We start from the raw sequence: 25,583 nt of genomic DNA on the forward strand, positions 1-25,583 counted from the left end.
TCTGCATATGGCCTCTCGGGTCTTCAGGGACCTCAGTAGGGCAGGTAGGCATTTCCAACGGAGTCCTCTTCTTTCTTCCTTTCTTTTGTTTAGCAAACATTTATTGAGCCCCTACGATAGACCAGGTATTGTTCTAGGACTTGGGGACCCAGCAGTGCAGAAAACCAAGATCCCTGTTCTGGTCTTGCTTAAGTTCTGGCAGGGAGACAGTAAACACACAGACACACACAACCGTAATAAGTAGGTTGATTGTAGGGTTGACATAGTGAATATACAGTAAGCTAGAAGGTGATGAGTGTTCAGGAAAAAAGATGTGCGAAGAAGAGAAGTCAAGGGCCCACAGGGTCTCTGGCTCCCGTGGGTGAGCCTTGCTCATCCCACCAGGCGCTGCTCTTGGTGGCCACCGTCCTAGGGAGCTTCCAGCCACAGAAGGAGGGCAAAGGCACCACGTGCTTGGGGTCATGTCCTGGCCTCTCGGGAAGGTCCTCGCTTTTGGAGACTCCAAGTGTGCCTCTCCCTGGCCCAGGGCAAAGAGGTCACTGGGTAGATAGGACGGTGAGACTGAGTCCTGTGGTGGGGATACCAGTGGGAGCGCCCTTGGTGGTGGTGCAGGCCTGAGGAGCAGCATGATGAAGGGACGAGGGAGAGAGAGAGAGAGGCTGAGACAGCAGTCAGAGAGGTAGGTGAACAGCTGGAGACAGTGGGGTCTCAGAGGCGCAGGCGAAAGGGTGTTTGGGGTCGAGGAGATGGTTTGCCAAGCCCGGCGCAGCTGAGGGGGCAAGACAGGGCCTGACAGTCTTGACTGGATTTGGCAACACGGAGGCTGGTGATGACTGTGGAGAGAGCAGCGTCACAGGAGGGGTGGAGGCAGCAGACTGACTGTCCTGGACGGAAGAACGGGAAGGGAGAAGCACCCATTTCCAGAAGGACCTTCCCCAGGAGAGGACGAGGCAGTCCACGTGCAGAGAGGTCAGGAAGAGCCCATCAGCTCTGTGGCCAGCAGGCAGAGACTGAGGCTATCGACGTCCCAGGCTGGCCAGGCCCTGGGGATGGTCTGGCTTGGTGTCTTTGACTCCAGATGGAGGCACTGAGGCCCACAGAGGAAAGGAGCCTTCCAAGGGCCACACGTCCCATCAACAGTGACAGCAGTGGCAGGCAGGGCAGGCCCAGGCCTCCTGCCTCCCTTGACGGCCTGTGTCCACCACAGGGAGGGGACCGCACCCTGGGACCCTGCCCAAAAGGCCTGCCTAGTTCCCCAGCCTTCCTTCTTCCCACTCTTCCCTTCACCCCTGTGCTCCTCTTGTGCTATCCTTTCTGTTCTGGGCTGCAGTTTTTCTTTAACAGTACCACTTTTGCACTTTTTGTTGCTCTCCAGCCTCTGCTCACACCCTCCTTTCATCTGGTTGACTTGTCCTCAGCATCCAGGAGACTGTCCTTACTCTACCGGGTCAGCTGCCTCCCTGGTACCCCACAGGCCCTCCTTCGCTCTGTGCTGTCTGACGTGCATCCACCTGTCTGCTGCCCCACTAAACATGAGCTCCTCAGGGGAGAGACCCCCCCCTCCCTGCCCCCGACTTGTCTCTTCGCCTCCAGCGCCCTCCGTCAGCCCTGGCACAGTTCCCTTTCAACATTTGCTGAATGGGAGGTTCCCCTGTATGGAATCTTCTAGCTCAGTTTCCAGGTCAGCATGGAATAAAAGGGTGGAGGGGGTGGCTGGCGAGGGGCAGGGTCACTCTTACAAAGACGCCTGCTCTAATGGCCCTGCCGAAACCACCATCCCTGCTGGTCGGGGCAGGTGGACAGCTGGCCCCTTGGGCTGGCAGAGGGCCTTGGGCTGCTTTTGTTGGTGGGGAGGCGGGGTATGAGCTTTCTTGGGCTGGGCCCCAGCAGCCCGGTCATCGTTCTGGCTCTGGGTGGGAGGAGGCAGGGCAGATGAGGATCTGGAGGCTGTTTATCTGGTCCGCTTACAGCAGCCCTGCGTCCTCATGCCACCCACTGCAAAACAACTAACTGTTCCCCAGGAGCCAGGAGACCCTCCAGCCCTGAGGCCCATGGGAGCCAGACAAGACCTCTGAGCAGCCTCTGGGGACAGGCCACGGTGGTGGGCACAGTGTCCGGCAGTAGAGGCTCAGCCATCCTGAGTCAGAGTCAGGAAAGGAGTAAGTCGAGCTCGCCCGAGGCATCCTCTTTGCTGTCCAGGGAGGAAATGAGGCATGACGAGGGGATGGGGTCTCACGAAGATTACTCAGGACTTGAATCCAGGTCTGAAGCCAGGGCCAGTGTTCAGTGCCCCCAGGAGAAGAAGAAGAAACAGACCGTATGTGGTTGGTGTTCTTAGAGCAGAAAGGCCTGGGCTGTGGGGGAGATAGCAGCTCAGCTCATGCAGCAGCTTGCCCAGGACCAGGAGCAGTCGGGGTAGACCCTGGAGAGCTTGCCTCCAGCAACAGGCTCGGCTTGAGGACAGGCTCGTGCTCAGTGAGGACAGTCGGTGTGGTGTCAGCTCAGGGAGGGAGAGGCCAGGACACAAGTGGGACAGAGCAGGAAAGGCAGTTGGGCCACAGAAAGAGCCTGGCCTTTGGGGTCAGATCTACCTGGGTCTAAGTTCCAGGACTGCCACTTAGTGTACCTGCTCTGTGACTTTGGGTAAATCACTTAACATCTCTGAGCTTCAGTTTCCTCATCTGTTAAGTGAAGGTATTAACACCCATCTTACAGGGCTGTCACAAGATTTCAGAACAGTGTATGTAAAGCGCTTGTGTTTTATAGAGAAAACCATTATTATTGCTGGAAATGGGGTTGGGATAGGATTGCACTTGGGAATGGCAGAGGAGAGAAGAGGGCAGAGGGGGAAGTGGGAACACTCATCATTCACGCAGCAGGAATTCCTCTGGACCTGCCCATGCTGGGCAATGCTGGGGAGCCAGTAAGGGATCTTTGCTGTCCCTGTCCAAGGGCCTGGCAGGCTGGGTGGAAGTGGGGCAGAGGGGAGCAGATACAGAGCATTACCACCCTGGAGGCAAGTGCTGTGAGAGAGAGGCCCGGTGACCGTGGGAGCCCGGCCCTGGTGGTGGAGGCCTAGGAAATGTGCGCTAAAGTGAAGGAGCCTGAGGAGGAGGCTGGGGAAGGCTTCCTGGAGGAGGCACCGTTTCCCTTCTTCCAGGTGGCTCTGCAGGGAGGCACAGGCTGTGCTGTGATAGAAGCTGCTCCCACTCCTTGAGGTGCCCACCCCTGCCCAGGCCACCTGGGTACACGGTGACACACGCCCTCCCGCTCACCGAGACATTCCCTCTGGCTCCTCCTTTCTCTCCTCCCCCAGCCTATATGGTCCGAGCCCTGCCTCCCTCCCCAGCTCCTGGCCTTCTCTGTCCACACAATAACAGGATGTGATCCGTTCGAAGAGAGGAAGTGGGGAGGACGCAGTGCTGATAGCGCATTTCTGACTCTTCGCGTCTCCCCTCCCCTTTGGACCAGCCCCTGCCGCTGCCTCCTCCCCAAGGCGCTGCCTGGGCCTCTCTGGTTCCGGAGGGATGAGTTCGGGATCTTCAGGCTTCACTGGGGCCTGTGTAAGGCCATGGAGAGATATACACTGGCCCTCTGCAGGGCCTGCCCTCCTGGCTCTGGCTTTATCGGCCTGGAGACAATTGACTGAGACACTGAGATGCAGGGAGGCAACTTTGGACACCAGGGTATTTTTCTGGAGCTGCTAGAGCCTGGGGGTGGGCAGGTGGGTCCCTCAGCCTCCACATCAGCAGAGCTCCAGCTGCCCACCTGTTTCCCCATGGACCTGATCCCGGGCAGTGGGGTAGTAGAGTCAATCCAGAGGTCCTTGTAGAGCCCTGTCTGCACTCTGCCTTGCACAGAGTGTGGGGTAAGCACAGATGGGAAAACTGAGGCTCTGAGAAGCAAAGGGACTTGTCTAAACTCAGCATGAACTAGGAGCTAAGCCGGAGCTAGACTCAGATCTCCTGATCCCCACCCTGGGGCTCTCTCACCCCTGTAGGCCAGAGCTGTCCGAGAGAACTTTCTGTGATGTTGGACATGTTCTCTACCTGCCCTGTCCAGTGTGGTAGCTGCTAGCTACCTGTAGCTATTGAGCACTTGAAATGTGGCTGGTGCAACTGAGTAACTGAGTTTTTGATTATTTTAAAATTTGAATTGACTTAAATTCAATTCAAATTTTGACCTGTTAAAATGCCAGCCCCCCAGGGAAGAGCAGGTTTTGATAGTGCAAGGCCTAGGCCCCCACGTCCCCCGACCAGGGAAGCTGGGAAGAGGCTGTGGGTCCCCACAGGTCACCCCCACCTGTGCTCTCAGTGTCTGCCGTCTGTACCGAAGGGCTGAGCTTTCAGCTCTGCTGTCTCACCGACTCCTCCCAAGGACTCCGTGCGAGCAGACAGTCGCCCCCATTATACAGATGAGGAAGCACTGAGGTCAGAGAGGGTAAGTGATTTGCCCAAGATCAAGTGGCTGAGAGAAGCCCAGCTGGGGTCCTGACTCAGGCTGTCTGGGGAGCCAATTCCTCACCCCAGTGCAGACTGCTGCATCCCTGCGGAGAGGCACGCCCATCCCAGGCCAGCAGGGCGGGGCTCCTCTGAGGGGAGATCAGAGGAGGGCTCCCCCCACGCAGCGTGGGAGGGGAGCTTTGCTTATAGGTTATTTTGTGAGTTCCCTGATCCGGAGGAGACAGTCTCTCCAGACTCGTCTCAGTTATGCAGATGGTGATCTGAAGATAACATCCCCTCTGTCCCCCTGGCCCTCACCCCCTTGCCATCCCATAATTAAGCCCCCACAAGACCCCTGCATTTCTGAGACCCAGTGGAGCTACGGGACCAGGGTGGAACACCCTTTCCCACCCTGTGTTGGTGACAGCTCAGCCAGCTGAGACTCGGGAGCCCAGGGTCCCCAGCCCTTCCCAGCTCACCCTCCGCAGCCTGGGACCCGTGGTGCTCCTGGGTCCCAGGCTCTGCGGGATCTCGGGGGGCTGGGCCTTCTGCCCTCTGGCCGTTCCCACACAGGCTGGTCCCTTCTCTCTGTGCTCCGCCCCTCTCTCCAGCAACCCACCCGGGAGCTGCACGTTCAATGAGCTATCAGGCTGCCCCATCACTCCCACGCCCCCTCTCCAATACCCCTGAATAGGTGGGATCCAGACAGACACTGGCGCTCCCAGCCCCAAGCCCCCAGGCAATCTCTCCCTGGCCGCCTGGGACCCCATGGCTCCGATGCCCCACTACTCAAGGTCCGGGAGGCTGCTGTTCTGTCATTTGGCAGTAAAGCAGCCATCTACGCCAGAGGCTGACATGCTGCCTGGCCCTGGTTTGTGATGCAAAGATTCGACTCTGGGGGGTCTAATGACAGGTAAAAGCCAAAGTCTCGGATTCTGTCACCCCGAGTCGTCATTCAGGGATGTATGCTTCTCCGCCTCCCTTTGGCTTTCTGGTGGCCACAGCAGGTTCTGTGGGGCAAGTGGGGCCAATGGGGCAGGCGGGACAGGGCGGTGGTTGCCTGGCTTGGTTATTTTTTGGGGGAGGGGGCAGGGTTGGCCACAGGCCCCTTCAGGGTCCACATCTGCTTGCTTGGGGCTCGGCCAAAGCTGGGCCGGCCGGTCCAGTTGCCCAGGCTGCGGCTGCAGCTGGGAGCCTGGCTGGCAGGATTTCTGTGTGATGCTAATGAGGGCTGTGGCAGGCGGCCTGGGAGCTCTGCTTTTGTCCTGGGCTTGTCCTTGCTGGAGGGCCCTCAGAGAGAGACAAGGGGCCCTCCTCAGACCCAAGTGTCCCTGATTAGCCGGCTGTCACTCACTTTGATGGCTGCCAGTGCTCTGAGGGTGTGGACTGAGATTGGGAAGGGATGGGGGAGCTAGTGTGGTCCTGTGCCCCTCCCTGTGTCTTCTGGGGAGTCTTAAAAAATCCCTAGTTTGAGATGGGAGAAATGCTGCCCCCATTCTCTCTCCTCCATCCTGTCTTAAGGGGCTCTTGAGCTCCCCATGTGTTCCCCATCCTTCATCTCTCACTTCCTCACCTCTAAGGCTTTGTCCACCTGAGATGCTTTCCATGCAGACTCCCACCACCCGTAACAGTTCTGCGTGTTAAGCTGTATCTGCTGCTTCCGCCCCTGTGCTGGGGTCCCTCCTATTTCTGAGCTCACAGAGCCCCTTGAACCATATCTGGCGCTGCTGGCCGTCTGCCCATATATGAGTCCTGGCTTCACCTCCCGATTTGTCTGTGAGCTGGCAGCGCTGGGACAGGGTGTTGCTGGTCACTGGTGGCTCTGTCATGCCCAATGTGTGTGTGTGGGGAGCACACAGATGTTCAGTAAATCTTTGCTGAGTTATTTCATCATATCCTGAGGGTGAGTGGGCACAAATGGATCATTACCTTCATTTTATTATGGGCATTTCCAAATCTATATGGAAATAGGATAATATAATAAATGGCATGAATCCACCACCGACTGCAACAATCGTCCACATGGGTAGTCTTGTTTCATCTGTACCTCCATCCCTCCCCATACTCCCTGTCCTCGTAATGAATTATTATTAAGCAAATGCCAAACATCGTGTTGTTTCATCTGTAAATTCCGTTAAAATTTTTATTGGTTGATGTAATTAAAAATATCTACTGAACATCCACTCTTTCAGGTTGTGTGCTACATTCTGGTAAATTCTTAGTCATCTTTCAAAGCTTAACTCAAATGTCACCTCTTCCTGGGAGTCTTCCTTGATCTCTCCTTCCCCTGGGGGAGTTTAATAGCTCCTTCCTTGGGGTTCCAATTGCATACCTCCTTCACAGCACTCCTCATTTTTAGTAACTGATTTTTTTTTTAATGCGAGGAGGAAGTGTAATGTAATACTTAAGAGCTTTAGAATGAAACAGATATGGATTCAAATTCTGGACCCACTGACTTTCTGAATTTAATTTTTTTAAACCTCAGTGTTCTTGTTGGTACAATGGGGGTACAGCACTCACCTCGTGTTGTCGTGAGGATTCACTGGGCTATGACTGAGGCACCTACACAGTGCTGGCATGTGGCACGTGTTCCTTGAAGAAGTGGTGTCATTGCGACTGCTACATGTCTGGGTGCATCACGTGGATTGAGCTGGAGGGCAGGACCTAGATGTTTCTTTTTCTTTCTTTTTTTTTTTTTTGAGGAGCATTAGCCCTGAGCTAACATCTGCTGCCAATCCTCCTGTTTTTGCCGAGGAAGACCGGCCCTGAGCTAACATCCATGCCCATCTTCCTCCACTTTATATGTGGGACGCCTACCACAGCATGGCTTGCCAAATGGTGCCGTGTCCGCACCCGGGATCCAAACCAGTGAACCCCTGGCCGCCGAGAAGCGGAACATGCGCACTTAACCACTGCACCAGTGGGCTGGCCCCAGGAGCTAGATGTTTCTGATGTGTGTCCTGCCACCTGGGGCCCTTGCTAGGAGACAGTGGTGGGGCAGCGTCCAGTTAGCCAGCAAAAAGGCCAAGTGGGCTCTGCCACAGAGTCTCAGTGGCCCTGCCTGGCCAGGGACGGAGTCTTGAGCGAAGAAAGGCTCCAGGTTAACTTTTGGGCTATTTAAGGGCGCTAGTGCAAATTTGGAAGAGTGACTTGATTTTGCCTCTTAATGCACATTTATTTTGTTTATTTTCAAGCTATATGTTTTTTCAAACAAACATTCCTCATTCTAGAAACTCTCGAAAGAACAGAAAGAGAAGCAAAAAAATAAAAAGAAAAATCACAAACTCAACCGAAGGTTACCAATGAACGTTTTATTCCCTTTAAAAAAAAATCTGTTTTTTTTTTCCCAACTGTGAAATCATAATTGCATTTTGTTTAACTTTTTCATGCATCCTCAGGCTTTTAAAGTTATTGAAGGGCAAAGTCTGACCTTTCAGACAGAAGTTCTAAGTGTGAAATGGTGGGAGAGTTTGGGTGTGGCTTCTAGACTGAATCAGAGGTGGTGGCCAGGGGGCCAGCAGAATGTGCGGGAATGCCTCTCATGCCCGCCCTGCTGGGGCTTCTGCTCTGAAAACAGTCTGGGGTGGGACAGGGCAGTACCAGTCTGGGTGCTCCTCACACTTACCCAGTGTCCACCTGCAAGGCCTTCGGACGTATTATCCTCCAGCCAGTCCACTGCGGCATGGCTGGGAAACGGAGGCTCAGAGAAGTGAAGAGACTTGCTCAGGTCATACAGCTGCTGGTAGGTGAGGATGTCCATCCAGCTTACAGCTCTCGGACTCCAGGGACTCCAGCATGGAGTCCATTCATCCCTCCCTTTCCCCTTGCTGTGCTCTGCCTACCTCTGCAAGCTCACAGCTCCTACTTGCACACCTCTAGTGATGGGGAGCTCACCACCTTTCAGAGTCATCTCTGCCATCACTAGACAGCTCTTTGAGACAGGCCTTTCTCTCACTGAACCAAATCCAGCCTCTCTGTGACTCCTCTCATCATGCCCTGCTCCGTGCTCAGAGGCCACAGAGCGAGCTTTCTCTATCTGATGTGGGACAGCCCTGCAGGTAGGTAGAGACAGAGACCCCTGAGGCTGCTCCTTTTCAGCCCCAAAATCTCAGCTTCTCCAAATATTTAATAGACTGATGGCAAAACTAGTAACAAGGGAAGGAAATGGTTTTAGCTAGGATGAAACAAAATCAGCCCCATGACTCGGAAGGCCCTGCGGTGGGAGGCGCGCCTGACGCTCGCAGTCAGATCCTCAAGTGTATGAAGGCCATGTGTTGCTTCTTTATTTTCCCTTCAGTTCAGACGCAGATCCATCCCCATCCGTCTGAGTAGACGTTTCTTAGGGCTGGCTCCCAGCCCAGCTTCTCATCCTTCCACATCCCGGCCATATCGCCCCTGCCCACGGCCTCGGTCACCATCCTCCAGCTGCCCAATCCCAAGCTGCTATTTCCAGCTCAGATGTCTCCCAGGCACACGGGACGGCGCACCGAGCTGAGCTTCGTGCTGTGCCGAGCTGTCCTCCAGGTGCTGCGAGCTCCGCCCTTTTGCACTGGAGCACGCAGCTTGCTTCGCGTTGCTCAGCTCACCCTCGAACAGGTGACTTCCCCCAGGGCTGCGTGGTTCTCGTGCTTGAGACAGTGCGTGGCGCACAACAGACGCTTTGCAAAGTTTTAAGTGAATGAAGATGTGTTCTCTCCTCACCCCCAAGGTCCTGCTCTTCTTGTATTCTCTAGTTTAAAAAACAGCGCCGACATCCAAGCGTCATCCCAGACGGGGGCCAGGCTGCCACTTTGACTCTACTTTTCTGAGTCCCTCGCTCCCTGCCCCCGTGCAGTCACCTCAGTCTGTTGGTTGTACCCCTTAAATTGCTCTGTGACCTCCCACTTCTCTCCATGCCGTTTTCCCACCCCAGCCTCACTGTCTCTCTCCTGGACCCCGCCACAGCCTGCTCTCTGCCTGCTCTGACCTGTTCTTCAAACTGTGGTTGAGGAGATCTTGCTGAAATGCAAGACAGGCATGGCTCTTCCTTGCCTAAAACCCTGTAACAGTTCCGCCTTACCTGTAAGGGAAAGGTCCTGCAAGGCCCTCGAGATCTCTGTCACCACCACCCTCTGCTCTCCAGCCAGGCCACCTCCCATCAGCCACGCCCCCCCCCCCCCCCCCCCCCCGCCGCCCCCAACCTGTGCGCCTCCCTGTCTGCTCTTCCCCAGCCTGGAAGTACTCTTCCCTACCCCTCCCCAGGCCCAGCACTTCAGACCTTCTCTCCCCATGTTGTAGGGGAGCTCCTCCATCGCTCCCCGACATCTCCCAAAGGTGCCCCTCCACCCTGGACCTCGCCTCTTAACTCCAGACTCACATACCCATCTCCAAACCCAACTCGAGACTCCTTCCCCATCTCAATCTATTCGAGCTGAACAGACTCAAACCCTTGAAATCATCCTTGGCTTCTCTCTTTCTCTCACATTCCAAATCATGTTGGCTTTACTCTCAAAATATATCTAGACTCAAATCACGTCTCCCCAGTTCCACAGCTGCTGCCCTGCCCCGAGCCACGGTCCTCTCTCGCCCGGAGGGTGGTGGTGGCCTGCTAACTGGTCTCCCTGTGCCTGCTCTTCTTGCTCCATGGTCTCTCTTGTGCTCCGAGCCCTTCAGCAGGTCTCAGTCTGATTTAAAGCCATAGTCCTGACAGTTGCTCACAAGGCCCCAGACAAGCGGGCCTCACCGCAGTCTTTCAAACCTCCTCTCCGGCCCTCTCCCTGTCTTCACTTCCCCAACCACGCTGCCGCCTCCCTCCGTGCTCCTTCTGTTTGTCCTTCTTGCCTGCAGCCCTCTCCTCTCTGACAGCTGGACATCTTGCTTCCTCACTTTCAGCCCCTTGCTGATGTTTCCTCTTAGAGGAGACTTCCCTGAGGAATCTGTGTAAAATAGTGCATCCTCCAAGTCTGCCCCCTTTCTCCTGCTCCTGTCTTGTCTTTCCAAAATTGCCATATGACCTACCATATCTGTTTACATGTTTGTTTCCTGGCTGATGCCTCTAGAATGTGAGTTCCGTGAGGGCAGAGACTGTTTTGTTTGTTGCTATATCCGTGGTATCTCAGAATGCCTGGGCCACAGGAGGCATTCAATGAATGTTTGTTGAATGAATGCATGAATTTTAGACTTGAGACTACCTTTTCTCGGTTTCCTAAACTAGAGCGGGGGGGTTCCCATTTATATGCTCTTAGCACCCTTCCATCTCCTTTGAAACATTTGGTGCAACTGTAACTAGAGAATTGTACCACATAAGCTCCATCTTGTTCACTGCTGTATTTCCGGCCCACGGTAGACACTCTGTGTTGAGGAAATGAATGGAAGCACGCCAGAAGGCTATTCGGGAGACTGACCAACAAGCAGGTGCTTGACAGAGGGGCTGAGCCCTGGGCTGGACACAAGGATGCGTGGCGTTTAGCTCTCTTTCCTACTAACTGACTGTGTGGCTGTCTCTTTCCGGGTCACAGTTTCCCCAGCTGAAAAATGAGGAGCAAGACCACCTATTCAGAATGAGCTTCGAGGCCAGAAGAGACTGATCTAGAAACCAGCCCCCTCGCGTGGTTCCCCTGCCTGCAGCCCTGAGCAGTGGGCAAAGATCTGGCCTTGGGACCTCTGCCGGCAGGCTGGGCTCTTGGCACAGGGCCAGCCCTTTAGTTTCTTGGCTGAGCGAGTGGGCGGCAGGAGGAGGTGATCCATCTTCCCCCACTGGGCGGTCCTGGCCAGAAATCTCACCGGCCCAGTGGGGTCGCCTAGGACCCAGGAGTCACAGCCGGTGCATTCCTTGGCTTGGCTGGCTCCAGGGGTGCTTTCTGCTCCTTCCAGCTCCCAGGCACTGGGGCCCTCCATGGGGGTGAGCACTCATTCAATCTGACCATGGCCCCCAGCTCTGAGCCCCAGAAAGCCTCTGTCCACAGAGCACCAATCTTTCTCCAGGTCTGGCCTTGAGATCACGTGGCCCTGCTTGAGCGGACCTGCCCCAGGCTCCCAGTGAGTCAGGACTTCACTCTTGTGTGCCTTGGGCAGCCTGGTGAAGCCCGTGGGGTAACATTGGCCTACTCCTTCTTGGAGTAATGTTTTCAAATGCATCAAATACAATGTGTAGCACTGCAAAGGAAACCAATTATTTTGAAATACAGTTATCAAAATATTAAAAATATAAGTTTGGAATATAGTAAGTTATGAGTATTTTCATAATGTGACAAATAACAAGATGTAGTGGACGGTCCAACGACTGTTAGAGTCCCGTGGTGATGAGCGAGTGATCCATCCAGACATCTGCAATGGTTATATGATGATATGAAATATCGCAGAGGCACTGTGGTTTGTTGCTTTCATTCCTAATGGAAGAAAATGGCAAATTTCAGTTAGAGGTTAGTAAAATACAGATGTAATGTTTTCCCCGTGCAAGTCCCTGAACCCCTGAGTTCTGCCCGTGGGCCCTTGTGAAGGCACTGCTCAGTGAAGGGAGCCAGGCCGTGAAATGCTGAGTCTGAGAGGAGGGAGACTCGCCATGGGCCTAACCAGCCCCTCCCTCAGAACCTGCTTAAAATACAAAAATCCATCATAGTCTGTTAGTGGAGTCACAGAATCACAGGCTTCCAGATCTGGAAAGGCCAGAACCCCTTCTGCAGACACCCCTGTTGGGCGACCTGGCTCTTGGCCTCTGCTTGCACACCTCTAGGGATGGGGAACTCACTTTCATTCCAGGGCTGGATAGCTCAACTCCTCTGAGCAATGGTGACACACAAAGATGAATCAGCAGCAGCCTCTGACCCCGCAGCTAGAGATCAGAGAAAGACAAAGACCCAACTAGAGCTAACATGCTTTCTTCATTAGCAATCATTCTCTGAGCTTCCGCTCTCTGCCAGGCCAGAGGTAGGCACCGGATGTGCTGAGACTGACTTTCATAGTGTGTGTTGGGTGTGCGTTCAGGCACTGTGCTCAGGACCAGCGTGCTGGGGGTGGCACGGACATGATGCCTTCCCTCTGGGGAGACAGACATTAAGTGGGTAAACACACAGATCAACATGCACTTGCAGTTTTTGATAATGGCTGGGAAGAGACGAGCAGGGGGCTTCACAGAAGGCATGACCGCAGAAGGGGGAGAAGGGAGATCCAAGAAAGCCCCTTGGAGAAAGTGACGTTTAAGGCAAGATGTGGAGGACGGGTTAGTCCACCAGGCAGCTAGGAGGGCGGAGCCGTCTGGAGGAGGCTCTGACGCAGAGAAAGGGCTTGGCTACTGTTAGCAAGTTAGCAAGTGACAGGCGGCCCTGGGGCCAGATGGGGCTGGAGAGGAGGGTGAGGAGGTTGTGGGGTCTCCAAGGCCATGCTGAGAAGTTTGCCGAGTGTCTGAAGAGCTACTGGAAGCCCTTAAGGAGTTTAAGCAGGATCTGTTTGAATGAATAAAACAAAGTCTCCAGGAGCCCTCAGGCTTGCAGTAAAGTCATTAATGAAATATGGCAAGAATGAGTGAAAAAAGCGTTTATTTCTGTGCTCTAAACACCTTTCTTGAATACGTCTCCCTGCTTTTCCTCGGGCTGAGCTCTCTGCCTGGCGGCCTTCCCGGAGCTATCTTTTTGCTGAGTCCAACAATTCAGCTAACTTTTTTTCCTGGCATCCTCGTCCAGGAAGCTTTCCTGAACACTTCATCCGAGCTTCCCTCAGCACAGCCCTGAGCATGCCCTGGGCACTGTTCGCAGCATCACTGACCGCTCACGTGTCATTGTCCACCCTCCCTTCCTCCAAACCACCCCTGGAAGGGGGCGGAAGTGGGGGGCTGAAGGGAGGGGAAGTTGCAGAATCTTCTGCGGCAGACTGGCCCCGCCCCCCCCCCCCAGTCGGGCTTGGAGCTGGACTCTGCCACCTGCTGGCAACAACTGGAATGGCAGGCAGGACAGGGTCGGGAGAAAGGCCACTCCTAGGCCCACTTAAGCTTTTTTGAAGGGGAATCACACAAGGTCCAGCTAGATGGAGGGCTTGTTTCAGAGGGCCTGATGATTTGGCAGGGCTGGGCTGGGAACAGGAGGGAGGAGCTGAGCGTTGATGGAACAGCGGCTCAGAGATGAGGACACAGGGTCCAGCCCTGTGGGGCTGCTGAGGCCTGAGTCCAGATCTTGGGTCCAAGCCAGACCAGTAGGGGGGCCTAGTTTGTTGCCATGGGGACCCAGGGCTGTGTCCCTACAGCTGGGGAGATGACCCCCCTCAGCGAATGAGGACATCCAGGGAGCAGGGACCAGCCTCAAAGCCAAGTGTCCACCCACGCTCCCCTTTTCCGGAACAACTTGTTTTGCTCCAAAGCTGGGGACTTTGACCTGAGAGGTGTGTTTTCCTACTGTTGGTCACCTGATGTCCTTCCTGCTCATCCCCCTCCCCCACCACCCTGAAAGCATGGTCCAGGGAGTCCTTGTCCTTCTCCAGGTTCTTTGGGGAAGGGGGGATGCTTGGGTAAGGGAGGCAGGACCTATGACTTGGGGACTGATAGGAAAGGCTGGGCTGCTGGAGGGGGTCCCGGCAGTGACTTCCTGCCCATCTCTTCTTGGCTCTCTCCTTCCCCTGTTTCTAGGACACCTCACTCTTCTGGGGTTTCTTCCTCCTGCTCCATCCTGACTCTTCTTCCTTTGAAAGACTCTTAGGTGTTGGGGCCGTATCCTAGTCCCTCACTGCTTCCTCCTTTCTTCCTGCACTCATCTCACCCCCCCCCCCCAACACACACACATACACACATACACACACCACACTCACATGCACACCCTGGGAAGACCATGCACTCCCATGCCTCAGTTACCAATGCTGTGCCACAGATGGCTCCCAGATCCAGCTCTCTACTGGAGACCCAGGGATCCCAATGCCTTCTGGACGTTTCCCCCGGAGGGTCCACAGGCACCACAAGCACAATACATCTAGGCCTGTAGCTCATCCTTCTTCCCCACCTCCTGAAACTTGCTCCGGCCCCTTCTGAGGCACCACCCTCACCACGCCTCACCATGCCTGCCACCCAAGCCAGAAATCTGTCCCTCCCTGTCCCTCCCCACCCACTCCCAGCTCGTCTCTGTGTTCTAGCAACCACGTCCTGTCTATTCAACCTCCTAAATAGGGCTCACATCTCTTCCACTGCCACTGTCCTGGAGCAGGCGGTGTTCCTGGCTGTGTGGCTGCTGTGGCCGCCTCTCCGCCACCTCCATTCCCCAGCCTTGCACTCCCCTTCCATTCTCCACACTGTGTGCGGAGGTGTCTTCTTAAATGCAGATCTGACCATGTGTCTCCCCTGCCTCCAGCCCTCCAAGAAGGCATCAGTGGATGTTTGTTAAATTCAGCCTTGCTTCTTGCATTCCAGTCAGTGATTCCCTGGCTGTTCATTAACATCCACGGTGCCTACTCTAGTCAAACTTTGTGCCAGAAGATTCTGAGGACACCTAGTTGGGATAAGGAGGGAGAACAGGACATACACGTATGAGGGCTTCGCTCAACTCCAAGTGGAGTTCCCCTAGATCAGCAGAGACCCCCATCTCTGGCTGGTAATGGGGCCCGCTACACTCGCATGTGCACACACACATCCACGCACACACAGGAAGCCAGGACGGGTCGTGACGTCCGGGTGCTGCCCCTGCAGACCCTCCTGCGATAGAAAGGCTGCCCAGGAGGCCCTGTGAGCAGCAGTTTGGTGGCTTCTGAGCAGGGAGACTGTGGAGGGGCTTCCAGCTCATGCCCTGGCTTTGGGGGACCCTCCATCTCTGAGACTTGGCCCCAGTTTTCTGGTTCCTTCTTTCTAGGGGTCTGTGGAGCCAGACTCTCAGCATCTCCAGCTTCCAGGACTCCTGAGGTAGCGGGGGGCAAGGGCACCCAGCATGACCCTTGGCCCCAGGCCTCGACAGGTACTTGCATCTTTTTCAGTTCCTGAGCTGGAGGACCTGATGGACTCCATGTGATCCTGGGGGTTGAGGGTCCGAGGATTCAGGGCCCCAGACTGGACATTGCCCCCTGGAGGTGTCCTTCCCTTGTCCCCCAGCAGGGCTGTTCACCCACTCCTCTCCCTGTGATGGGTTGAGATGGATCAGAAGGCCTCTGGAGAGGCCTCTGATCAAGCCCAGATCTTGTCTCAGGGAGGCTCCGCTCAGCTTCCAGGGACCACATCTGGGGCCAGGAGGAAGAGCTAAACAGGGCCAGGTCAGCTGGGCTGGGTCGAGGGGCCAGGGACTGGGACCCTCAGGCCCTCCGTCATGGTCTCCATGGGAGAAGTGGATTTAGAGAGCTGCTGAGCTGGGCTGGGGGTGGAGGGACAAAAGTCAGGGCTGTGTCCCAGGACTGGGGCCCCGGGATCTGGTGTGGCCAAGTACAGACAGGTGAGGGGAGAACAGGAAATAGGCCAGGCTCTGGGAAAGGGGGCAGCTTTGACCTTTCCCTAGCTCCTGGGTTTTCCCTATGCTCTCCGGAGCCAGCCAGCAAATTTCTTAATCCCACTGTCAGCCTTCCAAGAGGCCCCGCCCGCTGGGTAGGAGCAATAATGTGTCACTCCTTTCCCAGAGCCAGCCCCACTGCCAGAAAAGGGGAGCCGATGCAAAAACTCTGGGGAGGCCTGGGGCTTGGAGGTGAGGCCCACCGCTCTCCCCGCACCTCCCTGGTCCTCAGACCACTTCCTTAGCTGGCCTCTGAAAGATGACCTCGAATGCCAGCTTGAGTGGGCTGGGCACCGGCCGGGGGAGGCCAGGCCTAGCAGCTCATTACCATGGGAGGGAGGGCGGTTTCCCTCCACCTTCCCTCCGCCTTCCTCCCTCGCCTTCTTCCTTACTACGTCCTCTCCTCCAGGGCCAGACTGAGCCCGGGCTGATCTCAGCAGACACCGCAGACCCACAGCAGCTCCAGGAGCCCCGAGACCAGCAGCCAGAGGGAAAGCCGGGGAGCTGCCTGCAGCCATGTCAACCCTCGGCTTGGTCATGCTGAGCCTGCTCGCGGCAGTGCCACCTGCCAGCTGTCAACAAGGTAGCACAGGACTGGGCCAGCCCTGGTGGCTGCGGTGGGGAGAGGGCTGGGCTGGGTGCTGGTGACCCAGGGGTGGATGGAGTGGTCTCTGGCCTCCCTCACCACCCCGCACCACCCTCGACACCTGCAGTTTGGAGGGGAAAGCAGGGCCTGGGCTAGCTGGAGGACCGTCCAGAGGCAGAGGCCTCCGAGCCCAGCTTCTGTCTGACTCATTTTCCCTGAGTGAGAAGGCGGGCAGCAGGGGAGATGCTGGGTCTAGGATTGGGGAGAGGGGTTGAGACCCAGGCTCCAGGAGCAAGAATTGCCCTAGAGATGGCTGGGTCCTGAGGACAGGGGGTCAAGGGCTACTAGGAGGGTGGCAGTGGGGCCCGAGCCACCCCTCAAAGAAAGGCTCGTCCCAGGGGAGGGGCGGTGCTGTCAGGGGTTTGTCCATGGCTTCTGCCTAAATTCTTGTGCTTCAGCTTCCTGGGCTTGGGTAGGGGACAGTCCCCAGTGTGGCTCCCACCACATACCTGAGCTCTTTGCCCAGCTCTGTCTCTGTCTTGCTGTGCGGCCTTGAGCAAATCACTACCCATCTCTGAAACTCAGTTTTCTCATCCATAAAATGAGGACAATGAACCCACCCTGCCCATCTCCCAGGGCTGCTGCCAGGTCAGGGGTGTGACGGGGCTTTGAACCGGTGAAGCACCGTACCCAACGTCTGCATCTGCATCTGCAGCTAAAGTCTGGGGACTCTGCAAGTGGGACTTGGGTCCCAAGGAGGCTGGCAAAGATGCTTCCAGAGCACCCCTTCCTTTGCAGGTGCCCTGAGCTCTCATGCATGTCTGCCTCAACTCTGTCTCCCAGGTCTTAGAAGCCCTCTTGGGAACTGAAAACAGAGAGGCTGAGTAACTTGTGTGGGTCACATAGCAGAGCAAGAAAGGTCAGAGCTCACATCACCTCTCTCCTGCCCCAGGCTCTGCCCGATGCACCATACGCTCACCCTCGAGCCACATGGAGAGAGGAGCAGGGGACTGTGGGCCCTGGTGCATCTGGAGGGAGCTGGCTGCAGAGACTGGAGGAAGCCGGGAGAGGCCTCCCAGGACTTGAGCCCTAACTCCCACTGACCTGGGGAAAAACAGGTCTGAGCCGTTGTTCTTGGGGAGACAATGAGTCTCAGGGAACCACTGTGAACAATGGAACTCGGGCTTGCCATACTGGGTCTCTTCCGTTGCTTAAACAGATGAGCAAGGTCTGACCTGCTACAGGCCAGAGAATTCCCAGACATCCCCCCTCCTTCCCAATACCTGCCAGGCTTGGAGAGCACTCAGAGAATAGGTAGGGCCTTCACTGCAGCAGGAGAGCCTCAGGGTAGACTCAAGAAAAGACTTCCCAGTGGGAGTGAGGCAGAATGAGGTTTTTGATGCCCAGCCTGGGCCCCTCAAAGTACAGGATGGCACTGGATGCTGGTGTTTTGGCCTGGAGGCAGGACCCCTCAGAAGCCTCCTGTTGGTCTCTGTCCCCTCCTGGGACCTCGACCTGCTGTGTGTCTGTCCTCAGCAGGGCGGAGCTCCCTCTGGCTCTTGAGCACCGTGATGCCCTAGGGAAATTAGAGTCCTTTGGGGCTGCCAGTGGACCAATGGCGGAGACTTCTGGGAAACCCTGAGGGTTAGAGGTGGTGTCAAGGTTCAAGAGTCAAAAGGCAGAGAAGGTGCATGGATGGTGCCTTGACCTGGTCTCTGGCCTAGTCCCCTAGGCACCCAGCCAGAGGAGCTAAAAGGGGTCAGATTTTGAAGCTTCCTTCCTGGCACCTGAGCCCCGGAGGAGAGCTTGCCCCTCTGTCTTACATTTCCGAAGACGTTCTGTCCTATCCCTCTCTCTGGGCACCTCTGACACCCCTAACTGAGCAGCCCCGCCTGCCCTGCACTCCCACGCCCCACCCAGCACCAGAGAAACCTCTTGTCACAGAACAGGATCTTCCAGATGCCAGCTCAGTCCTATTAGCCCTGGGCCGCCCCAGCGGGAGCCAGGGAGGAGGGGAGCCACCTCCACCTGACAGGCCTAGGCTGGCTGTCCAGGGGGCTGTCCTTTGGTCTCCGGGGCCCAGGCACTCCCTGGGGTGCCCTTCATGTGACCCACAGTGGGGGTGGGGGTGGCTCTGGGCTGCCTGGATCTCAGACTCAGCTCTCTGAGGCCTGTTCCCTCCTTGGCTCTTCATTCCTTCTTCGAGCTGCTGTCTTCCTTCCTCCAAACTGTCATCCCTTTCTTAAGCTCAGTGGGGGGGAGGGCGGTGAGATGTGTCCTCGTTCCCATCCCTGCCACCCCAGAATGTGCCCCCCGACCCCGGTCCTGGCAGCTGGCTGATGGCCTCTAATACAGGCCCCAGCCCTTGAGTGTGAGCCCCTCCCTCTCCTGTTCTGCACTTGTGGCCCCATTGTGGCCCTGCCTGCTGCAGCACCCTCCGTACTTGCCTCTTTCCAGGCCTGGGGAACCTGCAGCCCTGGATGCAGGGCCTGATCGCCGTGGCCGTGTTCCTGGTCCTCGTAGCAATTGCCTTTGCTGTCAACCACTTCTGGTGCCAGGAAGAGCCGTGAGTGCTGCCCAGGGGCCCTGGGGCTGGGCTGGCAGAGGCAGGGTGGGCCCCAGGATGGAGCTGCAGCTCTAGCAGTGGGAGAATCACCTCAGAAACCCTGCGTCCAGTCCTCTCACCGGGTGGAAAGGATGCTGAGGTCCAAGGTCTCAGGGATGGGAGCTCCGGCTCGCTGGCTCCCACACCTGGCTCCATCGGCCCCGTGGCTCTGGCGCTCGCTCACTGTGGGCTTTGTGGAAATGCCTTCTCTTCTTGGCATCCCAGTGTTTCTATCTGTATAGTTGGGACAGTGACCTGGCCTGCAATGGGGGCTGTGAAAACCTCCGGAAAGGAAGGTCCCGTCTGTCTTCAGGGTCAGCTGCTGTGCCCATGCAGGGCTACAGAGGGGCAAGGGGACAGACACAACTCCTGTGCTCACAGGCTCCCAGAGTGGAAAGGAAGGGAGCCAGGAAGGAGCAATGAGAAGCGCAAGTACTGGTGCTGAGAGTGCAGAGTGCAGGTGGGCCTGTCCTGCTCCAGGGGCGTCGGAGGAGGCCTCCGAAGGATTGCACGTTTCTCGTTTCTCCTGACACCTGGAGAACTCGGAGGAGCCACTCTCAGGATGGAGTGGGGTGGGAAGAGCATTGCAGTTGTGGAAAGAGTGCACGTGGGCTCCCGAGGTAGGGGCAAGGCACCAGGTAGAGAGGAAGGTGGGCTGAAATTCAGGCCACTCTGCACTTCTGACACTGAGGCAAGGCTGCGTCCCCCCCAGCTCTCACACAGGTGGCCTGGTGCCTGTGTAGCAGCAGCCTGCACGGCCCACTGAGGGGACACAGGCAGCTCACAGGTGGAGAGAGATGGAGACGCCCGAAACAGGCAGGGCCTGGGGCGAGCAGACCCTCGTACACCAATGCCCCGCACTTCGGGCTTTCTCCTTAGCGCAACAGGAGTCCGGTGAGAGTTTGTAAGCCGGTCTCTGGAGGAGATGAGCATCGCCACTCTGGCTGCTCCACGGCAGATGGGTGGGGGAGGGGCCTGCTTGCCAGTGAGGAGAGCCAGGAGGAGGCTGAGCAGGTCAGGAGAGAGTCTGGACTGTGCAGGCAGCAGAGGGGATGGAGAGAGGGGACAGGTGCAAGAGCTGTCTTGGGGGTGGACCCCCTGGAGTTGGTGATGGGGACAGCACAGGCAGGAGGGAGAAAGGACAGGGATAACCTTCAGCCTCTGACAGGACCACTCACTGAGACATGGAGACAGACGGGGCGACTGCTGAGTTTAACTTGGGACACATGAAGTCTGAGGAGCCTGTGGGGGGTCCAGGGGAAGACGGGCAGCGGTAGGGGTCCCTGTGACCCTTGCGGGAGGAGGTGCAGGGAGCAGTGGGTTTAAACGTGAGTATGAGGCCAGGAGACTTTTGTTGTAAATGCTTCCTTTCTCCACTGGCCCTGGCTCTGCCTTCAGCGGGGCTGCTGCCAGGTGTGCTCCTACTGCCCGAGGGAAGCCCTGTGGGAATCTGGGGCAGACACTGAGTCCTGCTGGGCTCGCTCTGCGGGCTGAACTGAGGCCAGGGGGAAACAGCAGAGGGAGGCTGGGACGCGGCTGGCGAGGCCTCGGGTAAATCTTTTGCGAATCTCAGGCTGGGAGCTGAGGCCCCCACCGTGGAGCAGGGACAAGGGCGTGAGGAGGCTGACAGGGGCCCTGCAGGTTGGAGGCGCCTCTGTGAAGGGGCAGCCCCTGCCCTTGGACTTGTGAGAAGCAGAGCGCAGAACAGGGCCTGACTGGACCAGGGGGAAGTGGGGGAACAAGAGGACCCTCCTGATGAACCCCATCCCCAGGGAGCCGGTGAACATGGTCCTGACCACTGGGACCAAGGCAGATGGCATCCTGGTAGGCACGGACGGAAGGTACTCCTCGATGGCGGCCAGCTTCAGGTGAGGCCAGGACAGAGCTGCTTGCCCTGTGCTCCAGGGGCTCATGGGGACCTCAGGACCAGGTGCTTCTGATGGGGCAGAGGGCTGGGAAGGGTGAGGACTCACGTGGAGAAGGGCGGGGAAGAGAGGGGCTTCAGGGAGGGAGGGCTGGTGAGTGATGGGGGCTTTGTAAGGACTGTGGGGCCCCATGGGGACATGAAGTGTCAGTTTGGGGAGAGGGCCCAGTAAAGGCTGGGGACTTGGTGGAAGGGCTCAGAGGGTGGACTGGGACTCACAGAGTGGCGTGCAGTGGGGAGAAGGGGCTCAGTGGGGGGAAGGGGACTCTAAAGGGAGGAGTGGGGGGGCTCAGTGTGGGGAGAAGGATCTGTGGGGAGGGAGCTCAGTGGGGAGATGGGCTCAGCCTGGCGGTTGCTCAGTGGGGCCCAGTGGGGGAGGGGCCAGGGGAGGAGGGAGATGGGGTTCAGGGAGGTGGTGCTGAGAGGCCTCGGGTTTCAGGAACACAAGACCAGATATGGTGGGGAAACCCCCTTCTGGGACTCGAGCGTTTACTCTGGAAGATGCTGCCCTCAGAGGTGCAGGATGGGGCAGGGGGAAGGGGTGGGATGGAAGGTGCAGTGACCTGTCATCCTCTTTCAGGTCCAGCGAGCACGAGAATGCCTATGAAAACATTCCCGAGGAGGAGGGCAGGGTCCGGAGCACCCCCATGTGACCCCCGCTGGCCTGAGGTCCCAGCCCTGATCCCAGGCGCCTGTGATGGATCCTCAGCTCACCCCCCAGGCCACTTCTTTCTCTGTGCAGGAATCTACAGTATGGGCCAACTCCCCCAACCCCACATGGCCCCACCCTCCCCTGAATTGTCACCAGCCAGGGTCAGAGCTCAGACTGTGAATGGGTTGGGGCTCGGCTGTGGCCCTGGGGTCTCCTGGGGGGGGGGAGTCCCCACTCAATCCAATCAGAAGACCCTTCTGAAGAGGACTGTGAGCTCAGCACCTCCCCTCCTGCTTCCCGTCTCCTCCCCTCCCCCGTGGAAATGGCCCCTGGTTCTGTGAAATAAAGACGTTTTGTACCTCTGAGGCTGAGGCTCCCGGGGCTCAGAAACAGCCTCTCAGGCTCGGGGCCAGGTCCGGTCTCCTTTCTGAATCGTGACAATCACCTGCCATAGCCATCATAGCAGCTCTGGAGGATGACCCAGAGAGCCCTGGGGAGGCCCCTGGGGCCAGGGAGTCACCCACTCTACCCTTGTTCTGGCTGAGACCCTCCCACAAGGCCCCTTCTGCTGACCTGCCCTTCACAGCTGCCATTCTCGGCAATTCTGGGCTCTTCTTTGTGTAGCATCAACACCCGCCTGCCCCACCCTCCCCCTCAGCCCCTTGCCTCCATGCTACCTGGCATTGCAGTGGGTTCACTCATCTCTCATCCACCCAGCTCTATGCCCTTCCTCATAGCCCCTCTGGGCTGGGTTTTGGGCCTAGGAAGTGCCCAGAAAGAGTCTAGGACTCAGGAACTTGATTCGGGGGCTCCCCACCAACTTGCTGTGTGACTTTGGAAGAACCACGGTCCTCTCTGAGCTCAGCTCCCCCTCTGTGGAGGATCTGGCCAGTCTCACCACAGAGCTGGAGTAGATGCGTCCTCACCAACTCCACTGCCTCCCAGGCCTGGCTGGGGGTGGGGACGGGGAACCAACTGGTCCTAGAGGGAGAGAAGCAGGAAGGAGAGGGGACAGGAGGATGACTGGGTTGGGCTGGCTGACTCTGGAGGCCCCTCGCCTCTGTGACTGCCGTTCCTTTGGGAACAGCCTCTGTCTGTCTGAGGTGACTACCTGAGACAGACTCACACAAGAGCATCCCCAGATCCAGAGGAGTGGGGCCAGAGGGCAGGAGGCAGGTCCACCTTGTCCCAGAGAGCTCCCTCTGCCCCTGCGCTGCATGTCCCGGCCCCCTCACTTCACCATTCCAGCCATTCCTTTGCTGTTCCAGGGCTTCACCCAGATCCCTCTGCAGGAGACCCATCTGAAATCTGAATTATCCCTTCTCACCTCTCTGGGGTCTAGTTTACAGCCTGCCCCTAAGGGAGCAGCCCTGAGCAGACCGATAGCAAAGTCTCTGGCCCAGGCCTACCCTGGCCCTGCTGTGTGACTTGCGGCAAGTCTCCTCCCCTCTCTGGGCTTCAGCTCAGTGAATTGTGGCGGTAGCTCTTGTGATTCTCACTCTGGGCTTTTGCTCACGTGGATGGATGCCTTCCCACCCACTGCTGCCAGTTAAAACTGCATATTCCTTTTGCTTTGCCCTGCCAAGGTTCCTCTTCCTCTAGGAAGTCTTTCTTGCTTAGACCAGAGGGCAGAGCCAGGGCAGCAGCCAGCCCAGCCTCTCACTTACTGAAGGGGAAACAGAGGCTCCTAGAGGGCTTCTGCTAAGGCACAGACCGCCCCTCCCCCCCCCCCCCCTCCTTCTTTTCCAGCCTCCTGGTCTGGACCTTTTTGCTGCCTGGATCGGATTCTCCTTGCGTCAAGCTGCATTCCCTCCCACTGCTGTCCCCAGTTGTCCCAGAGGGTGGGGATGGACTTGAGAGTCTGGCCCCCCCACCGGCCTGCCTGGACACGAAGGCAGAGCACATCCCTCTGTCCCCTTGCAGCAAGTGAAGCCCAGCTCCTCGCACCTGTGAGGTTTTCCCAGCAGGGGCCTGTGGCAGCTGCTGTCCGGCCCTGGGTCCTGGGGCAGGACCCCCAGCACCCTGCCTGGGCCTCTCTAGGAGCCTCTCAGCCACCTCCCCATGCTGGCAGGACCAGGATGGTGGAACTCTGAGGTGCTGGGCTGGCACTGACCTTCCCCCTACCCCACGTTCCTGCCCTGACAGGGGGCAGGGGGCATGGAGCTGCTGGCCCCAGGACCGCCGAGCCCCCAATCCTTATCACTAGTTCCCACCTGCCAGCTCGGCCAGATGAGGGAGGGAGCGGAGGCTGGGCCCGGGCCAGGGCGGCGCTTAATGACCCTCCGGGGGCCTAATCTCAGACTGGCAGCCGCTGAGTGGCTCGGGCTCCCTCCTGGAGGAGGCTGATAAGGCACCAGCTGGGCCCCCAAACCATCTATCGGGGCTGCACAGCCAGTCCCCAGGGGGCGGCACCCAGGGGCCTGGGGAGGGGCAGCCGCTGGGCTGGGGCGGGGCGGGGCGGGAGGCGAGCTCTCCGCCCCGGCTCTGGGGGGAGGGGATTCTGAGCTCCTTGAGCGACAGACAAGAGGGAGGGACCGGGCCAGCGGGAGCGGTGGGCTGTGCCCCAGGAACCCCCAATGGCCGGTGCGCCTTCACGCCTTCCTGCTCTCTCTCTAACCTTTTCTCCCCATGTAGGACCTTCCCAACCAGACCCGGTCTCCCCTTTGGCTCTCTCAGCCTTTATGATCTCTGTCTCTCTGTTTCTGTCTCTTCCAGAGCACGTCCGTCTCTTGGCCTCTATCTTTATCTCCATCTGCTTGTCTCTGTCCCGTCTCCGCCTTGTCCTCCTTCCCACCTGAGCTCAGGGCTCACCGTCCCCTCTCTCCCCTAGCATCCTTTCTCTATTTCTCATTGTCCCCCCTCTCTCCTAGCAGCCTTTCTCTATTTCCCACTGTCCCCTCTCTGCCCTAGCATCCTTTCTCTATTTCCCACTGTCCCCTCTCTGCCCTAGCATCCTTTCTCTATTTCCCACTGTCCCCTCTCTGCCCTAGCATCCTTTCTCTATTTCCCACTGTCCCCTCTCTGCCCTAGCATCCTTTCTCTATTTCCCGCTGTTCCCCCTGTAGCCCCTGCCCTGGCTTTCCCCACCTGCCCAACCTGCCCCGATGCCGCCCGTTGGCCGGGAAGTCCAGTGCCCTTGCTGGAGTCTCACTTCTTGGTGCTGCATCATCTTCCCCTGACGCCTCCACCTGCTCTCTGGGCAGAAGGCTCAGGATGCCCAGGCCCTGGCTCCAGGACCAGGAGGTTCTCCTACTGCTACAGGACGTTGTTGCTCCTCCTGTGTCCTGGAACAGGGCTTTTTCCTCCTGTACCTAAGACGTGTGGCTTTCACAGGGTTACATGTAGGTTACACTCAAACTCAGGCACTAAAGCTCCACCCAGGAACTGCAGAGCTGAAGGCAGACTGTGGCACTGCTTACTTCAGTTAGACTGACGAGGAACTTCCAGCCTGGAGTTGGTTTTGAGAAAAGGCTGTGGAGTTCTATCTCGAGTGTCACCTGTTACAGCACAGAGTGCCAGGTGATCGAGATGATTTTCAAGATTACTTCCCTCATGCTCAGAGTAATGAGTAGAAATACTGCTTGCTTTTTGTGCTTCAAGAAGCCATCAGATGGGGCTACTAGCCAGAAGGTCCTCTGGGCGGAGCTTAGATGTCCCTTTTTGGGGAGCTCCAACCCCACCCCTGGGTTAGGGGCTTCCTGCGGCTACTCCTGCCATCTCTGCACTCCCCCTGCCATGTGGTCTGTCTACTCCTCTGTGTCCAGCTCCAGCCCCGGGCCTGGGAGCTCCTCAAGGGTAGGAACAGGGTTGCTTCCCTCTCTGCGTCACCAGCACCCAGGACAGGGCTGGACTCAGGGGCAGGGAAGGCCTAGGGGTGGTGAAGAGACTCAAAGGAAGGGACTAATCCCTAGTCATCTGTCCAGCTGTATGTCTGTCCATACCCCGCAGCCC

The 25,583-nt window shown here is 57.4% G+C and overlaps 1 protein-coding gene across 5 annotated transcripts; it reads left to right on the top strand.

Annotated features, from left to right (window-relative positions):
* The first annotated feature begins 3,529 nt into the window (after positions 1–3,529).
* Positions 3,530–21,997, top strand: PDZK1IP1 (PDZK1 interacting protein 1). 5 transcript variants are annotated; one of them, XM_070592834.1, is made up of 6 exons: positions 3,530–4,440; positions 15,242–15,343; positions 16,275–16,448; positions 18,909–19,017; positions 20,829–20,924; positions 21,561–21,997. In XM_070592834.1, the coding sequence occupies exons 3-6, from the start codon at positions 16,382–16,384 to the stop codon at positions 21,631–21,633; spliced, it is 345 nt and encodes a 114-aa protein (XP_070448935.1). In that variant the 5' UTR covers positions 3,530–4,440; positions 15,242–15,343; positions 16,275–16,381; the 3' UTR covers positions 21,634–21,997. The 5 variants fall into 5 exon arrangements, with proteins under 5 accessions (XP_070448935.1, XP_070448914.1, XP_008540020.1 ...); XM_070592813.1 differs by lacking the exon at positions 3,530–4,440 and adding an exon at positions 13,870–13,916; XM_008541798.2 differs by lacking the exon at positions 3,530–4,440 and adding an exon at positions 14,871–14,986.
* Positions 21,998–25,583: the final 3,586 nt, after the last annotated feature.

The sequence above is a fragment of the Equus przewalskii genome, chromosome 2 (assembly GCF_037783145.1).
Source record: "Equus przewalskii isolate Varuska chromosome 2, EquPr2, whole genome shotgun sequence".
Lineage (NCBI taxonomy): Eukaryota > Metazoa > Chordata > Mammalia > Perissodactyla > Equidae > Equus > Equus przewalskii.